Here is a 20,411-nt window from a genome sequence, read left to right on the forward strand (position 1 = left end):
CACCAAGTTAGTAGAACTTCATGTTGAACTATAGTATGCAAGGGATGACAAAAACGAATCCCGAGCTTTTCATGATGATGAAATCGATGAAGGTAGAAATCGAGAAAAACATCAAGTGTTGATGGTAGATAAGACCACTAGTTTCAAGAAAAGGGCAGAGGGAAGAAGGGGAACTTCAAGAAGAACAGCAAGCAAGTTGCTACTCAAGTGAAGAAGCCCAAGTCTGGTCCTAAGCCTGAGACTAAGTGTTTCTACTGCAAAGGGATTGGTCACTGGAAGCGGAACTACCCCAAGTGATTGGCAGATAAGAAGGATGGCAAAGTGAACATAAGTATATTTGATATACATGTTATTGATGTGTACTTTACTAGTGTTTATAGCAACCCCTCAGTATTTGATACTAGTTCAGTTGCTAAGATTAGTAACTCGAAACGGGAGTTGCAGAATAAACAGAGACTAGTTAAGGGTGAAGTGATAATGTGTGTTGGAAGTGGTTCCAAGATTGATATGATCATCATCGCAGACTCCCTATACTTCCAAGATTAGTGTTGAACCTAAATAAGTGTTATTTGGTATTTGCGTTGAGCATGAATATGATTTGATCATGTTTATTGCAATACGGTTATTCATTTAAGTTAGAGAACAATTGTTGTTCTGTTTACATGAATAAAACCTTCTATGGTCATACACACCAACGAAAATAGTTTGTTGGATCTCGATTGTAGTGATACACATATTCATAATATTGAAGCCAAAAGATGCAAAGTTAATAATGATAGTGCAACTTATTTGTAGCACTGCCGTTTAGGTCATATTGGTGTAAAGCGCATGAAGAAACTCCATGCTGATGGGATTTTGGAATCACTTGATTATGAATCACTTGATGCTTGCGAACCATGCCTCATGGGCAAGATGACTAAGACTCCGTTCTCCGTAGCGAGCAACTGACTTATTGGAAATAATACATACTGATGTATGTGGTCCGATGAGTGTTAAATCTCACGGCAAGTATCGTTATTTTTTGAACTTCACAGATGATTTGAGCAGATATGGGTATATCTACTTGATGAGACATAAGTCTGAAACATTTGAAAAGTTCAAAGAATTTCAGAGTGAAGTGGAAAATCATCGTGACAAGAAAATAAAGTTTCTACGATATGATCACGGAGACAAATATTTGAGTTACGAGTTTGGTCTTCAATTAAAACAATGTGGAATAGTTTCACAAACTCATGCCACATGGAACACCTCAGCATAATGGTGTGTCCGAACGTCATAACCGTACTTTATTGGATATAGTGCAATCTATGATGTCTCTTACCGATCTACCACTATCATTTTGGGGTTATGCATTAGAGACAGCTGCATTCACGTTAAAAGGGCACCATCTAAATCTGTTGAGACGACACCGTATGAACTGTGGTTTGGCAAGAAACCAAAGTTGTCGTTTCTTAAAGTTTGGGGTTGTGATGCTTATATGAAAAAGTTTCATCCTGATAAGCTCAAAACCAAATCGGAGAAGTGCATCTTCATAGGATACCCAAAAGAAAATGTTGGGTACACCTTCTATCACAGATCCGAAGGCATGATATTCGTTGCTGAGAATGGATCCTTTCCGGAGAAGGAGTTTCTCTCGAAAGAAGTGAGTGGGAGGAAAGTAGAAAACTTGATAAGGTAATTGTACCTTCTCCCTTATTGGAAAGTAGTTCATCACAGAAATCTGTTCTTGTGACTACTACACCAATTAGTGAGGAAGCTAATGATGATGATCATGTAACTTCAGATCAAGTTACTACCGAATCTCGTAGGTAAACCAGAGTGAGATCCGCACCAAAGTGGTACGGTAATCCTGTTTTGGAAGTCATGTTACTAGACCATGACGAACTTGCGAACTATGAGGAAGCGATGATGAGCCCAGATTCTGCGAAATGGTTTGAGGCCATGAAATCTGAGATATGATCCATGTATGAGAACAAAGTATGGACTTTGATGGATTTGCCCGATCAGCAAGCCATTGAAAATAAATGGATCTTCAAGAGGAAGACGGACGCTGATAGTAGTGTTACTATCTACAAAGCTAGAATTGTCGCAAAAGGTTTTTGACAAGTTCAAGGTGTTGACTATGATGAGATTTTCTCACTCGTATCTATGCATAAGTCTGTCCGAATCATGTTAGCAATTGCCGCGTTTTATGAAATCTGGCAAATAGATAAACAAAACTGCATTCCTTAATGGATTTATTAAAGAAGAGTTGTATGTGATGCAACAAGAAGGTTTTGTCAATCCTAAAGGTGCTAACAAAATATACAAGCTCCAGCGATCCATTTATGGATTGGTGCAAGCATCTCGGAGTTGGAATATACGCTTTGATAAGTTGATCAAAGCATATAGTTTTATACAGACTTGCGGTGAAGCCTGTATTTACTAGAAAGTGAGTGGGAGCACTACAGCATTTCTGATAAGTATATGTGAATGACATATTGTTGATCAGAGACAATGTAGAATTATTCTGCAAAGCATAAAGGAGTGTTTGAAAGGAGTTTTTCAAAGAAAGACCTCGGTGAAGCTGCTTACATATTGAGCATCAAGATCTATAGAGATAGATCAAGACGCTTGATAAGTTTTTTTTCAATAAGTACAAACCTTGACAAGATTTTGAAGTAGTTCAAAATGGAGCAGTCAAAGAAAGAGTTCTTGCCTGTGTTACAAGGTGTGAAGTTGAGTAAGACTCAAAGCCCGACCACGGCAGAAGATAGAAAGAGAATGAAAGTCATTCCCTATGCCTCAGTCATAGGTTCTATAAAGTATGCCATGCTGTGTACCAGATCTATTGTATACCATACACCGTGTTAAGAGAGGGAGTACAATAGTGATCTAGGAGTAGATCAATGGACAGCGGTCAAAATTATCCTTACTGGAATAAGGATATGTTTCTCGATTACGGAGGTGACAAAAGGTTCGTCGTAAAGGGTTATGTCGATGCAAGTTTTAACACTGATCCAGATGACTCTAAGTCTCAATCTGGATACATATTGAAAGTGGGAGCAATTAACTAGAGTAGCTCCATGCAGAGCATTGTTGACATAGAAATTTGTAAAATACATGCGGATCTAAATGTGGCAGACCCGTTGACTAAACTTCTCTCACAAGCAAAACATGATCACTTTTTGGGTCTTAATCACATAGCGATGTGAACTAGATTATTGAATCTAGTAAACCCTTTGGGTGTTAGTCACATGGAGATGTGAACCAATCACATAAAGATGTGAACTATTGATGTTAAATCACATGGCGATGTGATCTAGATTATTGACTCTAGTGCAAGTGGGAGACTGAAGGAAATATGCCCTAGAGGCAATAATAAAGTTATTGTTTATTTCCTTATATCATGATAAATGTTTATTATTCATGCTAGAATTGTATTAACCGGAAACATAATACATGTGTAAATACATAGACAAACAGAGTGTCACTAGTATGCCTCTACTCGACTAGCTCGTTAATCAAAGATGGTTATGTTTCCTAACCATGGACAAAGAGTTGTTATTTGATTAACGGGATCACATCATTAGGTGAATGATCTGATTGACATGACCCATTCCATTAGCTTAGCACCCGATCATTTAGTATGTTGCTATTGCTTTCTTCATGACTTATACATGTTCCTATGACTATGAGATTATGCAACTCCCGTTTGCCGGAGGAATACTTTGTGTGCTACCAAACATCACAACATAACTGGGTGATTATAAAGGTGCTCTACAGGTGTCTCCAAAGGTACATGTTGGGTTGGCGTATTTTGAGATTAGGATTTGTCACTCCGATTGTCGGAGAGGTATCTCTGGGCCCTCTCGGTAATGCACATCACATAAGCCTTGCAAGCATTGCGACTAATGAGTTAGTTGCGGGATGATGGATTACGGAACGAGTAAAGAGACTTGCCGATAACGAGATTGAACTAGGTATAGGATACCGACGATCGAATCTCGGGCAAGTAACATACCGATGACAAAGGGAACAACGTATGTTGTTATGCGGTCTGACCGATAAAGATCTTCGTAGAATATGTAGGAGCCAATATGGGCATCCATGTCCCGCTATTGGTTATTGACCGGAGACGTGTCTCGGTCATGTCTACATTGTTCTCGAACCGTAGGGTCCGCACGCTTAAGGCTTCGATGACAGTTATATTATGAGTTTATGAGTTTTGATGTACCGAAGGAGTTCGGAGTCCCGGATGAGATCGGGGACATGACGAGGAATCTCGAAATGGTCGAGACGTAAAGATCAATATATTGGACGACTATATTCGGACATCGGAAAGGTTCCGAGTGATTCGGGTATTTTTCGGAGTACCGGGGAGTTACGGGAATACGGGGGAGAAGTATTGGGCCTTATTGGGGCATACGTGAAAGAGAGAGGGACTGCCTAGGGCAGGCCGCGCGCCCCCCCAAGGCCTAGTCCAAATTGGACTAGGGGGAGGGGCTGCGCCCCCTCCTTCCTTCCCTTCTCCCTTCTCCTTCCTTGGAAGGACTCCTAGTTGGACTAGGAAAGGGGGAATCCTACTCCCGGTGGGAGTAGGACTACCCTAGGGCGCGCCATAGAGAGGGCCGGCCCTCCTCTCCTCCAATCCTTTATATACGGGGGCAGGGGGCACCCCATAGAGACACAAGTTGATCTTCGTGATCGTTCCTTAGCCGTGTGCGGTGCCCCCCTCCACCATATTTCACCTCGGTCATATTGTAGCGGTGCTTAGGCGAAGCCCTGCGGCGATAGAACATCAAGATCGTCACCACGCCATCGTGCTGACGGAACTCCTCCCCGACACTTTGCTGGATCGGAGCCCGGGGATCGTCATCGAGTTGAACGTGTGCCAAGAACTCGGAGGTGCCGGAGTAACGGTGCTTGGATCGGTCGGACCGTGAAGACGTACGACTACATCAACCACGTTGTGCTAACGCTTCCGTTGTCGATCTACAAGGGTACATAGATCACACTCTCCCCTCTCGTTGCTATGCATCACCATGATCTTGCGTGTGCGTAGGAAATTTTTTGAAATTACTGCGTTCCCCAACAGATACCATGGACAAGATAGTACCCTACTTAGTTGTGCCCTTTGATGGTGTAATTGCACGCTGAAGCATCCCATTATAAGTCTCTTGAACAACATAGATCACTAGAGTACATTGATAAGAACCAGGCATGTCAAAGAAAAGATGTCAAATCCACAAGTGATTTGATGTCAGCTATGATGGTTGCCTCTTTGGTGTGATCCTAATATCGCTCACGCAAACCTTTCAGACACTTCTTTCATTTCGAATACATGCAATCAACCAAACCAAGCATATCTGGAAAGCCACTTCTACTCAGATCACCAATAACTTTTGGGATAAGTTGGAGATGCATGAGGTGACTAACAAAGCTTGTGCTGTTGATCATGGTTGATCATGACAATACTTGAATTCTTACTCATTATGCCAGACTAGAACATATCTATTTTGAGATTTCAAAATGTAAGTGAATTGATCGCTTTAACCACTAGTATCTATGGTGGGACAAACATAAGCTGGTTCATAAAGGAAAGTTCCAAGATGGACACGACACATCCATAGATGACAAAGAAAAATTCATCATCACACATGTTCTAACAACAAAAACTTTGGCTTATCTCCTGCAAAGGTAGGATGTAATAAACACTAATAATATGCAAGTCATTGACACGATGGAGGACAATTAGCTGCAATTTTGATGACCCATATTTTTTAGCTGTGATTTTCCTCTCAATAGGTCAGCGAGAGTTTCAATGATTATCGTCGCTTTGTCTTGTTTGTGATTAACATGAGCAGCATTGCCCTTTATTGAGGATGAAATCAACTGTCCTCTTCATTGATGATGATTTACATTATATATCCCCTGAGGGGACGCATCCACCGGACGCGGCGTTTGGAAGAGAAGGGAGAGAAAGATGTGACGGTTAGCATATGGCTAACTGCCTCCTAATTACAACATGGAGATTATCCACATAATTAATTGTAACACTCCCCCTAATCTACACTTGTTCATGCGGAATCATCATCTTGATTAGAGACTCCTCCAAAAACCCTGTGGGAAAAATATGAGGAGTATAGTGTTTTATATGTTGCCAAAACTCCTTCAAACCCAGTGGGAAAAATAAGGAGAAAATGACGCAACATATAATGGTTATTGTCTCTTTTAACTCAATATGAGAAAATCCATAGAGTTTAGAGAACAATAAATATGCCGTATATACTTTCCTAAAAACCCCAGTGGGGAAAACAGAAAGTATGGCATATGATCATGTGTTGATATTACCTCATTAAAAACCTTTATGAGAACCTGTAAAGTAAACTCATGAAGGGAAAAAGAGTATAATATAATGCATTGAACAGGAACAATTCAGGAAGATCATCCCCCTGATTCTTGCAAAATTCGAAGCCGTCACATAGCAATTCCGTGAAAAGTTGGTAGAGACTTCATGAATAAATCAGCCACATGATTTAACTTGCAAGATATGCAATATAGCGATATTGCTTATTGCGTAACCTGTTTGCATCCGGGCAATACAAGACACATTATCGTTGAGATAATTGTTGGTGAATGTAGCCACGAGGTCTGTTTCGAAGACTCTTCATGAGAGGGCTACCACACCTGGTAGGAACACTAAGCTTGTCTACGATCTGACATAGTGGGGATCTGATCAATGTATCCAATGATATCGGTGTTCACATTTCTGTGAAACTGAAAAACTAGGACAAGATATGATGCATTGGAGATATCTAAAGATATTTTTGAGTACCAACCAATTGTGTTTGGTGGATCCAATGGCATTATGGAACACTGAGTCCCAATATCTCATTTCCATCATCTCTTGGTCTAAATAGATCTTTCTCTACGTCTAGAGAATGAACTACCATGAGAGTTGTGGATGGATAAGGTTTGTCCACAATGAATTTCTCTAATATATTATAGATATAGACAACATAGTATACCATAATGTATGAATGAAGGTGCTCAATTTGTAGTAACGAGCGGTACTTTGGTTTACCAAAATCCTTCATTTTAAACCCCGTCATTTAGATGATTACATGTGTCGTCATTGCAAAGACACAAACATGGATAATCATCATTGTAGGAGTAATCCTTGTGTATAAGGATCTCACTACGTCAGTTGTACCATATGTACTGACAATAATAAGTCGTATGATGACTTACTGATTTTACACAATGTATGTCGATTCATAATTGAGATTCCATCGGGAACCATCTATGTTTGAATCTAGTGATCCACATGTATATGTAATCACTACATCTATCAACTGCACAGATAGATGATTTTGTACTGCCAATGATATAAGTTATCGGAAAGAGATTTCACCTCTGGAGAATAGTTGGGTATCTGTGTGAACCCTTGTGCTACAATACTTGCTCTTTGTTTCACCACCTCATTGTTCTCAATTCTGTCTCCAGAAGAAAACTGGTGTAGGTATTACTTATGAATACCTTCCCATTATTGAGTAAGATCATTTCTACCTAGATTATACCCTTTGCTTGAGTTCAGTCCGAGTGTTGTTCACACTTTGCCATAGCCATGGTCTTTGGATCTGAGTCATTTGAAAGGTTTTTGCAATCTAGTTGAGAAATGCATGTCGACAATTGTAGACTTCCGGTTATATGATTCTCCAGAATCTATATATCAATATATAGTTGATGGAAATATCGTTACCCATAGTGACTGCTCGCGATTTCCCAATGCGATTGAGTCGGGTATTCCGATGTCCCAGTCATTTTGTGCATTATGACCTAGGTTGGTGGAGGTTTCCCGTCCACTAGGTGTATACTACCCATCAGGTGTCGGTCAACATGAAGTTGACTTGCATTTACTGATTCACAGGCCTTGATATCCTTGCTTGCGAGAAGCTGAATCCTGATGTACTATTGCCGTACTTCTCCCCTGTTGCTTTGAACGGGGAGTTGAGTGGTTTTAGTTGGTACCTCCACTCTTTCGGACATATTTTTCAGGATTGTAGGATTGTGTGAAACCTTTATAGTCAGTAAATAAATCTGGCAGGTTATTTGCAATGTGTTGCAAATCTTCTGAACACATGGTTCAGATCTTTGAGTATGTGGATTTGAGGCAGAAATGTATTGAACATTCCACTAATTTCCTGGCATTCTTTATGGTACTTGAAATCTCCCCCTAATGCCTGGAAATGTTCCTCATTGAATTAGCATACTGGCCTTGAATAACTCCCCATGCGAGGGGCTTGAGGTATTGACGGAAATACAGTTATTCCTCACATAGATCCCAACTATATGTTGAGGGGCCAATGATGTATGTCGGGTGGTGATATCGGTATGCAATCGAATTACCGCAGATAGGAAATACTTGGTAGATATCCACATATCAAAGATAGAGGGGAATAATATTGTGCAGTTCTGTCATGAGCGTGTGTGCATGACTCCAACGTAAAGTTGGCAAGTTGCAATTCCAAAGTAAAGATAATGCAAGTATCTTAACTCTTTGGATAGGATTCTACCAAACCATTTTGAGTCTAGACATTAGGATAAATTGCTAAACTTCAATCCAAAAGCCATAGAGAAGGCCCTCAAGGAGAATTCTGCAATGTTATCCATTCGATTTGCTTGAAATCGATGTCAAGATAATGAGCCAATGGTTTCGTGTGAATAAAGAACACACTTAAGACCGTCATGTAGATATGTCTTTTAAAACCATGGAATATCTGAATAGTCTACTCAATGGCTGGGAAGAACCACTTACCTCGACTTGATGCATTCAAGGAGTTTGAGTGGTTCAGCGTAGACTTTAAGGTGTGCGAGCCTTAAAATTAGCTTTCCTGTGTCACTTGTAGTGCACACAAAATCCAAATGGTATTAAAATTTAGCATCATAATAACCATAAACTATTGGAATTGCTGATAGTTTCGGTTTCAACCCAATGTCTCGATGACCAAGGCGAGTATGCCAAGTTTGTCATGTACAAGACATTTCGAAAAACTATCTCGTACACAACATGTGCTACGGGTTGTGTCGTATGTGTAGTACAATCCAGATGATACTCAGAATGTGCTTGCCATATCTGTTGCATATGGTAAAGAGAAGTTATTTCTCTTTGTTGTCATCATAAGTTTCGCTATGGAAACCATTTTGACGGATACCTCTATAGTTTAGAGGGTACGAGTTAAACCCGGAAGCAATAAAGCATCCTGACGTTACTCGAGTACCCACAGGGATTGTAAATATGACTCGAGTCGAGCCAACAAATACCTCATCGCGTCTAGCGATTTAAATATCTCCTTTCTCTCAATGAGAGTGGAAACATTGGACTTCCGTGGGTATAAAGTTTGTGGTGCATATGTCCACAAGGCACATATCATTTTTTATCTGATTGACTCCCGTAGAAATCTATATATAGACATGAAGATTCTCAATATGAAAATCACTATCAGATATATAGAATACATACAAATGTATTTGTATCAAAGTGCTGATACAGTATATTGTGATATACAATATATGATAACAACAATAATCATGTTCTTATTAGAACATCATAAATGGACATAAATGAATAGATCACCAAGGAGACTAAGAGACTAAATGTATAGTCTGCAAACATGTCGGTTGATGCATATTCAACCATCATGCTCTCCGTGCTCATAGGGTCTCGTGACAGCTTGATGGTGTCAGGTTGAAGGTTTGAAGTGAGTTTCAAACCATTACCCTTCTGGTCCTTTGCGTCCCGGTGGCGTGGCTTGGATTGCACGCGCTATCCTATGGGAGGCAAGACTGATCTTGATGTCCATGACCCGCTTAAGTAAGTTGTGGCCATTGAAGGCAAGAGCCTCAAATTACTTAGCCATCTATTACTTATAGGGGCAAATCAGAGATAATTAATTTACAAGTAGTAAATTAAAGACCATCATGATTAGTGTTGTAATGAATTTTGCAAAATTAATGGATATTTCAAGAACTTAGCTTGAAACCATTAGTGTGAATCTCAAATTGCTAAGTATGACATTTGAAGATAATCTCCAAAATGGAGTAGATCTCACAGCACTAGGGAGTATAATCTGATGAAATCAGTAGATACTCACTCGTAATGCCTTATGTCATGACATAGTAAAATATGTGGGAGAGCACTTTGTTAAGCAATCATAATGTCAAAATGACAAAATGTAGGCTTTAACTATAGTGGTGATAATCTGCAAAGCAGTAGATCTACACACTACCTTGTGATCTCAATACATCAATTTGAAGAAATCATTAAGAATTTTGCCTCTGTATTTGCAAGAAATTGAAAATCTCAATTGCAAATAGACGTATTAATCTCGACATGTGGTTAACATGGAAATAGATAAATCATAGAAACATTCCGGAATACCTTGTACTCAACGGAGAAACAGTACTCCAAAGGTACTGAATTTATCTTTGCAAGAGATTCAAAATCTCAATTGCAAATAATAGATATAAATAATCTCAACCTTTATAGGCATGGAAATTTTTTATATCTTAAATTTCTGGAGCATTATACTCAACAGAAAAATATTTGAAACAACGGGTCTAAAACAGGTAAATACTAGTAATTAGTACTCTTATTAGGACCGATTTAACCCCTATTTCAGCCTATTTTGCCATTTCCTGCATATGGGAGGATCTTAGTGCAAAAAGGCAAAGGGATAAGATTTCCCTGTCTTCTCTGGTGCAGTTACTGCAACTACCACCGCCCCTCGGGCTCGCCGGCCACGGGCACAGCCTGGCGGAGGCCAGACGGCCGGACGCGGGCGCAGCGCGGCGCACAGCCGGGCGGAAAGACGCGGGGCGCGTCAACGGCACCGAGGCCGTGGTACGGCCGGGCGGCTGGGCAGAGCGCAGCCACAGGCACGCCCGCACGGCTGGCGCGGTCATGGGGCGGCGGCGGGCGGGCGCGGCGCAAAAGCCGGGCAGCCGGGCATAGGGTGCGGCGCGTGGCCACGGGTGCGGCTGGCGCGAGGCCTGCCGGGGCAGCCGGATGGCGCAAAGGCCGGGGGCAGCGCGGAGGGTGCGCAGGGCGGAGCGTTGCCGCCCAACGAAGCGCGGAGCAAAGGCTCCGTCAACACGCACACGCATGGTGTGCCGTGTGCGGGATCCCGCTGTCAAGCAAGGGCTCGGATCATGGTCTATCCATGTTGATGGATTTCCTTTGTACCGGAGTATACATTGCATGCAACACATGCACGGCCAGCATGCTCGCTGCGTTCAGCGCCGATGGCGATGGTACCACGCGCATGCCGTGGGAGAGGCGTCTCCGCGCGAGCCGCCGCTTTCTGGGAGACGAGCGTGAACTAGGAGGCCGGGCGGCCACTTGCGCGGCGCTGCAGGGCACAGGACGGCGACGGAGCGCGGGCGGGCACGGCCAGAGGCTGCACGGCGCGGAGGCCGGTTAGCGCAACGGCCATGCTGCTTGCCTCTTGTTTGCTCGTGGTAGAGCGTGCTGATAACGTATAGAGCTTGCTGCTTGCCTCTTGCTTGCCTCTTCATTGATGATGATTTACATTATATATCCCCTGAGGGGACGCATCCACCGGACGCGTCGTTTGGAAGAGAAGGGAGAGAAAGATGCGACGGTTAGCATATGACTAACTGCCTCCTAATTACAACGTGGAGATTATCCACATAATTAATTGTAACACCCTTAACATAAATGTTCACTCATCTCGATCTGGTGGTGGCCATTGTGAGTGACACGGCACAGAGGTCGGCTATTTTTGTTAAGACTGATTTACTTTCATAATATTTTCCCTCCCAAGTTCCTATTTTCATTTCAAACTGCGCTTCCAGTTTCCAGTTCAGAGGCAATATAAACCATATAGCAGTGAAGTGCAAAGGACTGTACGGATCCTTCCATCATCTCCAATTGACTAATGTATTACAACATTTGGAGGTGCCACTTAATTTTAAACATGCAGCAGCAAAATCGTATCTGGCATAGTAATGGCAATCCTTAAGAACAGGCAAATTATCTAATTGCAAAACACATCAGATCCCCCAATGGATTAATAGTCCATCCGGCACAGTAAAGCAAGCTGGAAGAGTAACGACGCCACTGAAAGTTAGTCATAAAAACAATTGCTAGCAATTTAGTTCAAAACTAAAACCAAAAAGGACTTGTTTTAAATAGATAATCTCAGTCACAAGTCAAACCAAATCAGTTCAACACTAACAACTACTCCTTGCAACAAATGCACTTTAACTAGATAAAACTACAGATAAAAAAGATGTCGGCGAGGATGCCTGCCATAACCTGAAGGTCACGGAGCTAGAGCATTCTGGCAGCTAGTGATGTAGGCAACAGGGAAAAAGAGGGAACCAAACTATTTGTTGGAAACCTCGGCAAAGTTGCCTCATAAGTCATAACCACATGAACTTAACTTACACTTCAGGTAACAAAAGGTATGGCAAAACACTTCGCAAGAAGATGTTGGCAAGGATGCCTTCCATAAACCAAATAAGGCCAATGAGCTCAAGCAACCAAGCAACTCGATGTAGGCAACAGGGAAAAAGAGGAAGCCAAACTATATCTTGGAAACCTCGGCAAAGTTGCCCCACCAGGTCCCAGTGATAAATATGACCTAGTGAGCAGAACTCAAAACACATACGCAGAGTTTGGAACTGCAGAATACATATCCTTCGCTGCAGCATATAGGCAGTATGTATGTTGACAAGTATGCATACCATAAACCTAAGAAGGTCAATGAGCTTGAGCAAACAAATGACAAATGTTATAGGCAACAGGGAAAAAGAGGAAACCAAATTATATCTTGGTAGCCTCGGCAAAGTTGCCTCACCAAATCCCAATGATAAATGAGATCTAGTGACAAAAACTCAAATATATCAGCAGAGTTAGGAGAATACGCATACTTTGCTACAGTATATAGTCAGTGTAGAACTAAATGTTGGCAAGTATGCATACCATAAACCTAAGAAGGTCAATGAGCTTGAGCAAACAATTGACAAATGTTATAGGCAACAGGGAAAAAGAGGAAACCAAATTATATTTTGGTAGCCTCGGCAAAGTTGCCTCACCAGATCCCAATGATAAATGAGATCAAGTGACAAATACTCAAATATATCGGCAGAATTTCAATAATACACATTCTTCACTACAGTTTATAGTCAATGTGGAACTAACAAGCATGTTGGCAAGTATGCATACCATAAACCTAATAAGGTCAATGAGCTTGAGCAAACAATCGACAAATGATATAGGCAACAGGGAAAAAGAGGAAACCAAACTGTATCTTGGCAGCCTCGGCAAAGTTGCCCCACAATATAATGATCCAAAACTATGATTGGGAGAATAGCAGATAATTAAAAAGAAATAAATACAAACTTATATTTTGTAAGTGTTGGCATGGATGCCCATTCATTAAACCATCAGGTTAATGAACATAATTAAAACATCCAACAGCAGGCATGATTTTGGCAACAGGGAAAAAGAGGGAACCAAATGAACTGTTGGTAACCTCGGCAAAGTTGCCATGCTAACTACTGGAACATTTGTAATGATGTTCAAAACCGAAGTATCTAAAAAATATCACTACTTGGATATGACAGAACAATATCACTGCTGATAGCAACATGACTAAAAATGGAAACCAAGTCCAATTATGCAAATCAATGAGACTAGCACATATGTATGACAAAGTACATTCCAGAAACAATTTCAACCAGATCACTACAATCTTTAGTTGGCAAATGATTTGTCCCAGCCATTATATAAGAAAAACAAACAAAAAAATAGAGGGAAAAGGGAGTTGATGTACCCATCTCAGGCAGTCATATAACCCAAAATGTACACAGGTTAAACAAGTGTTGACAAGCCCATAAAGGGTTACACAGATTAAACAAGTGTTGTCAAGCCCATAAAGGCCATTGCATGGAACTGCTATCTATAATCAAGGAAAAAAACATTTTGCATATGGATAATATTAATATGAACTAGCAGTATACTCCCTCCGTTCCCAAATACAAGTCTTTCTAGAGATTCCAACAAATGGCTATATACAGAGCAAAATAAGTGAATCTGCACTCTAAAATGTCTACATACATCTGTATATTGTAATCCATTTGAAATTTCTTAAAAGACTTATATTTAGGAACGGAGGGAGTACTTCACAACGGACGGGCTTACAGGTTATGGACGGATGACTTAGATCACACGAACAAGTTTGGCCTTGAGGCCTTGAAGGTCGTCTGCAGTTTCCTACTTGGTGGCCTGACCTTCTGGTAGACCAGCAGGAACCTGATGTCTGACTAGTGAAACTGCTTAGTGTTATCACGCTTGCAGATGTTGGGAGTGGACAGTGGCTGTCTTGATGATCTGGATGCAGCACAGTGGCGAGAAGCCATCTCAGTGTACATCTGCTCGACCGCGCCATTGAGGGTGGTGTCGCTGTACTCGTTGTACATGTTGTGGTATCCTGTCCTGCTTTGGTAACGCAGCCAGATACCAAAGTTCTTGATTGTGGTGGGGTTCTTCTCAAAAATCTACAGATTGAACAAAAGCAACACTAAGCCAGACATGCACTAGAAGCCATTGATTGAATTCTTTTACAGCAGACGCATGTAGCATTTTGACCAACGAGAACAGTTGGTGGTACACTAATGCAAATAAATTAACAACGATCTCACACTCGGATATCCTTCTAATGGCATTGCCAAGTTAGTACGATTCAACCACGGGAGTAAACTAAAATGAGCGTGGAAGAAGAACTCACCTCGTTGAAGGCGAGGATCTGGCCGTTGCTCTTCTTCACGCATTCTCGAGAGGCTTCCAAATTTGAATCATGTCCTCACCAGAACTTGGACTTGGCGCGGACCTCGTTGGTGGCCCAGAGCTTCATGCGGTAGATCCTGGGATGATCCTCGGTCGGCGTCGGCAGGCCCCTCCCGACCACCTGGTACTGGTGGAACTGCACTGGCGCGAGCGCCAAATGGTCAGTTCAGATCACACGACGAGAAATAATCCCCGTGATAGCGGTGCGTACGAGAAAGAGGAGCTCACCCTGAACGCGACCATCCTGGCCGGAGTTGCTGAGGTCGCCGTGCGGCGGCGGGGGGCGATGGGCTTGCTGCCGTGCGATGCTCCGAGACGGCGGCGGCGCCGCGAAAGGGTTTAGGGTTCGGGGGGATTTATAGATTATGAGCAGAGTGCGACGAGGCCGAAGAGGCGGGTGAAGGACGAGGCGTAAAACCCTAGTGGACCAGGAACATTGTGGGGTGGGTATATCATCGTAAGCCCAAAGGCCCAGCAGGTCTTTTCTTTTCTTTTCTTTTTCTCGTGAGGTGATTTCGTTTCTAGAAAGGGTTTAAGGTTCAAAAGGTGAAGTTACCGATGCAAGAGTGTGAAGTTGGATACTGTTTGATCAAGGGCGATGGTTCAGTGTCGGATGAAATATTGTCATACGTACCGTGGTTAGAGTGATGATATAATAAACAGGTTACGCATTACCATCAGCCAGAGTTTCTTACACCACCGTAGACATTACATCAAGGCAAGCATCATGTGATCAAAGATTGATGCACCTACGAGAACAAACAATGATGCATCGATCCCCAAAGACAAAACAGGCAGCGATCAAGGTAAGAGAAGCGGCAGTCAAAACTTCAGTTCGCATAACAAGCACGGACGGAACTTCATAGCCTTCCCTCTGCCCTAGGATAACAGTCGCAATCCGCCAGACGACAATCTACGGGGCTGGCCAAAGCGCCACTGGCTGACTGGCTCCTTGTGTCGGCTGCAACTGCTACACCAAGACAGAGATACAGCCTAGAAAACTTAGAGCAAGTATAATAAGATGACATAAACAGGCTATAAGGACTAAAATATTCTATCTTTGCTTAGTTGGAGTAGTGAAAAGAGGAGAGAGAAAAGAAGCAAACTGTTCATTAGTAGTCAGCTGCAGTACGAGCCTCAGGACAATTTGTGAGGTTGTAAAGTAGGCCAACTATTATTAATAAAGTAGTACATATTTAAAATTTACTGATGTACATGGCAACTCCTTATAACCGATTGTTGGTTGTATTGTTAACCATGCTCTTACCGCGAACAGCACCACAGCCACCCTATGGATGCCATCGCCAACAACACACGAACACAATAGTAAGTTAATATACACACAAGCACTGAACTGGCGTTACCGGCAGGAAGGTCGGACAGAAAATATTGCATGGATAAATCACGACTGTCCTGGCCTAGTTTCTTTTTAACAGCAGATGTGTAGGCTAGTTACTCGTAGAAACCTTGTGGATGCCTGACCTTCCCATCTCCAATTCTCGATCAGCCCTAGAAGCTTAAAACTTTTCTAACCTGAAAATAACACGGTTAATTTGGTGAGTCCACCAAGAATATTTCATCACAATGCGTTGAATATAAGATTGCTGTCCTGTGCTTGCAAGTTGCAGCAGGTTCCAACAGGATAACAAAGGCTTGCTACTGCTGAACTGGATTAAAGTAGAAAGTAGTAGTTCCTTAGATCATAAGATAAGAGTGTGTTTGGATGAGGGGTCCTTTTTAGGGTGTCATTCAAGCTAAATACTGAAGCTCCTCAAAACAGTACCCAACACTCAAATATCCCCTGAATCTCAAAAGATAGTTCTGAATGACAGCGAAGTTACTAATAATAAAGCATCACTCAAATGCCAGGACATATAAACCAGCTTAGCTGAATAACAAATCAATTAGTATATCAATTATGTTATCATGTTCAGCCTAACTCACTTGGGCGGGACGCGGGTGGATATACAATCACACCTCTCGGGTCCAGACCCTCATGAACAGTTTTTTTCTCTTGTTTTCGTCTTAGTTTAGGTTAGTCTTCAAACGGTTTTTTTGTTGACGCATGGTAGATGGCACTGGTGTGGTAGGAACTGCTTTGCGCCTTCATGACATTCTTCTTCTAATATAGAGCGACAGGCATTTTGATGCGCGTCTGTTCGAGAGAGAGAAATAGAAGATGCCACTTATCCTACATGTTCCTTCATTTTGTTCTAACAAGATAAGAAGCTTACACTTTACGTTATTTCACAAAATACTACTCCCTCCAATACATATTAATTGCCACAGCTTTAGTACAAAGTTGTACTAAGGCCGTGACAATAAATATGTATTGGAGGGTACTAGAGAAAGAAAGAACACACTGTTATAAATTGGAGGGGCCAGAGCTTACTTACGTTTCAAAATATATTGTCTCCTCCGTGCCCGAGTGCTCCGTCGAGCAAAGTAGAAAACAAAAATACATACAACAAGACCCAGTTCAATAACTGCAGCCATTCTTAATCCTGTAAACAGGACAATTGAAATCACGTATAAAAAACATATTCTGCTCCAGAAACAGCTACAACTAGCATTCTGAAGGGAAAGTACCTCTTAGCTTCTGGATAAGATCTTCTATGTCAAGTGTATGTTTACTAGAAATTATGTCTGTTCCACCTAAATGTGCGACTGACAGCTCACTAACACCATTGTCTGTCTCGGCAGCATCATGTCTCTTTTTACATGTGTTCGGACAATGGATGCCACTTTCATACTCATCACTTCCATCACAGCAATCTACAAACATAGTAACAGTATCAAAATTTCTGCTATTAACAAAACAGAATCCAGTAAATACTAAGTACAAACTAGTAAAGGAAGAGCATGATATGATAGTCTGCAAAATCAATAGCATACCGCAAATGTTATCATTCACAAACGAAGAGAACAAGATACGAGGAAGATCTCCAATGTTTGTACAATAAAATTTGCCTTCTGGGCAAGCCGAAGTGCCTGTGTAACGCAAATAATGTGAATGACAACATTACATTAGTGAATATCTTGGGCAATGCTGTTAGCATCAAGTGAAGAGGAAAAATTGTTGTCTGGCAGAGTGTTCTAAAGTGAGCATTCAGAATTACAGGAAAAGTAACAGCGAGGCCTGCCACAATTGCAGTTAGCCCAACAACAAAAAACGCAATTGATAATGTGCACATGTGGTACTAGTGTAATGCATAAAGATCTGCAGTAGTTAGAGCTGGCCTAATAGCTCATACTGACCTAAACTGCCGGAAAATAAACTGCAAAGTACTGTCAAAGTTATGCATTTCACTCTTGCACTTAGTTTGGTGAATTGCAGTTTCAACTGGCGTAACTAAATCCGCAAGACAAAAGCTGGCCTGCTTTAATCAATTATAGTAGTACCTAACCGCGACATTCCAATCAGACGTAATCACATCAGCAAAATCGACCAGATCTACACAGTTGGGGACTTCGCAGTCAAGTTCAGGCAAATCCAGGGCAGATAGGGAAAAACCTGGCTCGTCGGTTCCATCGGTGCAATCGCAGTATCCATCGTTGAGCCGGCTCCTGGGGAAGGAGCCCGAGCCGTCCCTGCAGGCAATCACCTGCGGCGCGAAGTACGCCTCGTCTGCAGAAACAATTTTATCAGGATGAGAGGAGGAAATAGATGCGGAGGAGGGGCGCACAGGCATCTGGCTCGTTCACCCTGGGGAGAAACTCCGACTAGCGGTGGCACGGCGTCGGCGGCGCCGGCGAGGAGTAGGAGCAGGAGAGTGGCGGGAGCGGCGGAGGAGACCAGGCGACGACTTTGTTGTCGGGGCGTCATCAGACGTTGGATGCGACCTTCCATTGGTCCGGATCTCAAGGAGTCAGGGCAACTCCAATTACGCATTTCATCCGCTGAGTCCGTTTGGATCCGTGTGGGTACAAGACTGCTCATAATGGGGAGTAAAGAGTAGTAACTTCCGATGTTACTAGTTTATGTTACTATCTCCATAGTGGATAGTCTCTACTTCTAATGTCTCAGTTGGTAGGTCGCGTTCCGGGTTTTATTTTCGTCCCACCTCACCCGGTCTTTTTTGGTACTTCTTTGGTACTTCCTCCCACCTCCCACCCATTTTATTTCGCTGGTTTTTTTTTGTCCCTCCCCCACCCCACCGGTTTAGTTTCGCGTCACCCTCTCACACAACGAAAAAAATCTTAACGGATCATAACTTTCCATGCTGGTGCAAGTTATTTTTAGTAATGTCTTTATGTGAAAGAATCAATCACGATCAATCTCTAAATATCAAATCTAAATTAATTAACCTTACCTTAAATTGCTCAATCACATTAATTAGGAAACAAAATAACCAATTTTAAGAAAATATCTACTCTTAATGGAGGGTATTACATACCAAACATAGGTACGTCATTAGCTCGCTTCCTTCCCTTCTCTTCCCTTCGTCCCTCAGTCCCATGCTCGTGGCGCTGAAGTGGCATCGACAGGCGATGGCGGCGAGGACAGCACGTGGCAGCCCCTGAAGCACGAACACGACTGCACCTCGGGTCTGCCGTCTCCCAAGATATGGGTGAGTTCTCGTGATGCCCACCCTAAACCCTCACGTCCTACAAATTCCTCAACCTCTACCATCTCAATTTCGTCCATGCTCTGATCCAAATGACGATGCAGCTCCGGCCGATTGACAATGGAGGTTTGCCATCCTTCCTCTCAGCACCCACTCCTGGAGGAACGACACGCCATACCGATCGAACCCGGTCGAGATCACTCACCAAGATTGCTATTCAGAAGTTTTTTGTCAAAAAGTGAAGAGTGAGACGGGATCTGCACTTTTGTTAATATCTCTACTCCTAATGTCTCAGTTGGTAGGTAGCGTTCCGGGTTTTATTTTTGTCCCACCTCACCCGATCTTTTTTGGTACTTCTTTGGTACTTCCTCCCACCTCCCGCTCAGCCGAGACGGTTTATTTTCGTACTCCCTCCCACCTCTCAGGTAGTTCCCTCCACGCAAAAAAAATCGAACCAATCAATCTCTACTCCTAATGGAGCAGTTGATAGTCTTCGCCGGTCAATTTTCGTCCCACCACTTTCGTCCGGTTTTTTTTCGTAGGTTAACTGTCGTAGATTTTTTTCGTCGCCTCCCCCACTTCATCGGTTTATTTTCACTTCACCCTCTCACACAACAAAAAAATACTGAACGGATCAGAACTTTCCATACTGACGCAAATTATTTAGTAATGTCTTTATGTAAAAGAATCAATCACAATCAATCTCTAAAGATCAAATCTAAATTAATTAATCTTCATAACGTTTGTTTCTTTTCGAATCACGTCCATAACTTTCCTTCCTTGTTTGGGCAGAAACTGTTTGGTAGCAGAGATTAGGAAGCTTCCTATGAGTGTAGTAATAGGAAGTATTCTTTTTCTTGATGATTCGTTTCCATGCATGATGATAGTAAATTATGCCAACATTCACCACTATTTATCAATGTCATCAATCGTATCCATTTCTACCAGTTTTAAGGGAATCTGCTCGCTATGTCTTTTTTAAGGGG

General features: G+C 42.2%; 1 protein-coding gene and 1 pseudogene across 1 annotated transcript; both read right to left on the reverse strand.

The window, feature by feature from the left end:
* Positions 1-13,835: 13,835 nt before the first annotated feature.
* Positions 13,836-16,391, reverse strand: LOC123062073 (60S ribosomal protein L18a-like; annotated as a pseudogene).
* LOC123062072 (glucosidase 2 subunit beta) lies at positions 16,008-18,789 on the reverse strand. The gene is made up of 6 exons (XM_044485405.1): positions 18,563-18,789; positions 18,372-18,485; positions 17,753-17,848; positions 17,447-17,632; positions 17,254-17,361; positions 16,008-16,390 (listed from the first exon to the last, which is right to left on the reverse strand). Exons 1-6 carry the CDS (start codon positions 18,747-18,749, stop codon positions 16,386-16,388), a joined length of 696 nt encoding a protein of 231 aa, XP_044341340.1. The 5' UTR covers positions 18,750-18,789; the 3' UTR covers positions 16,008-16,385.
* Between the last annotated feature and the right edge of the window lie 1,622 nt (positions 18,790-20,411).

Source organism: Triticum aestivum, chromosome 3A (assembly GCF_018294505.1).
Source record: "Triticum aestivum cultivar Chinese Spring chromosome 3A, IWGSC CS RefSeq v2.1, whole genome shotgun sequence".
NCBI lineage: Eukaryota > Viridiplantae > Streptophyta > Magnoliopsida > Poales > Poaceae > Triticum > Triticum aestivum.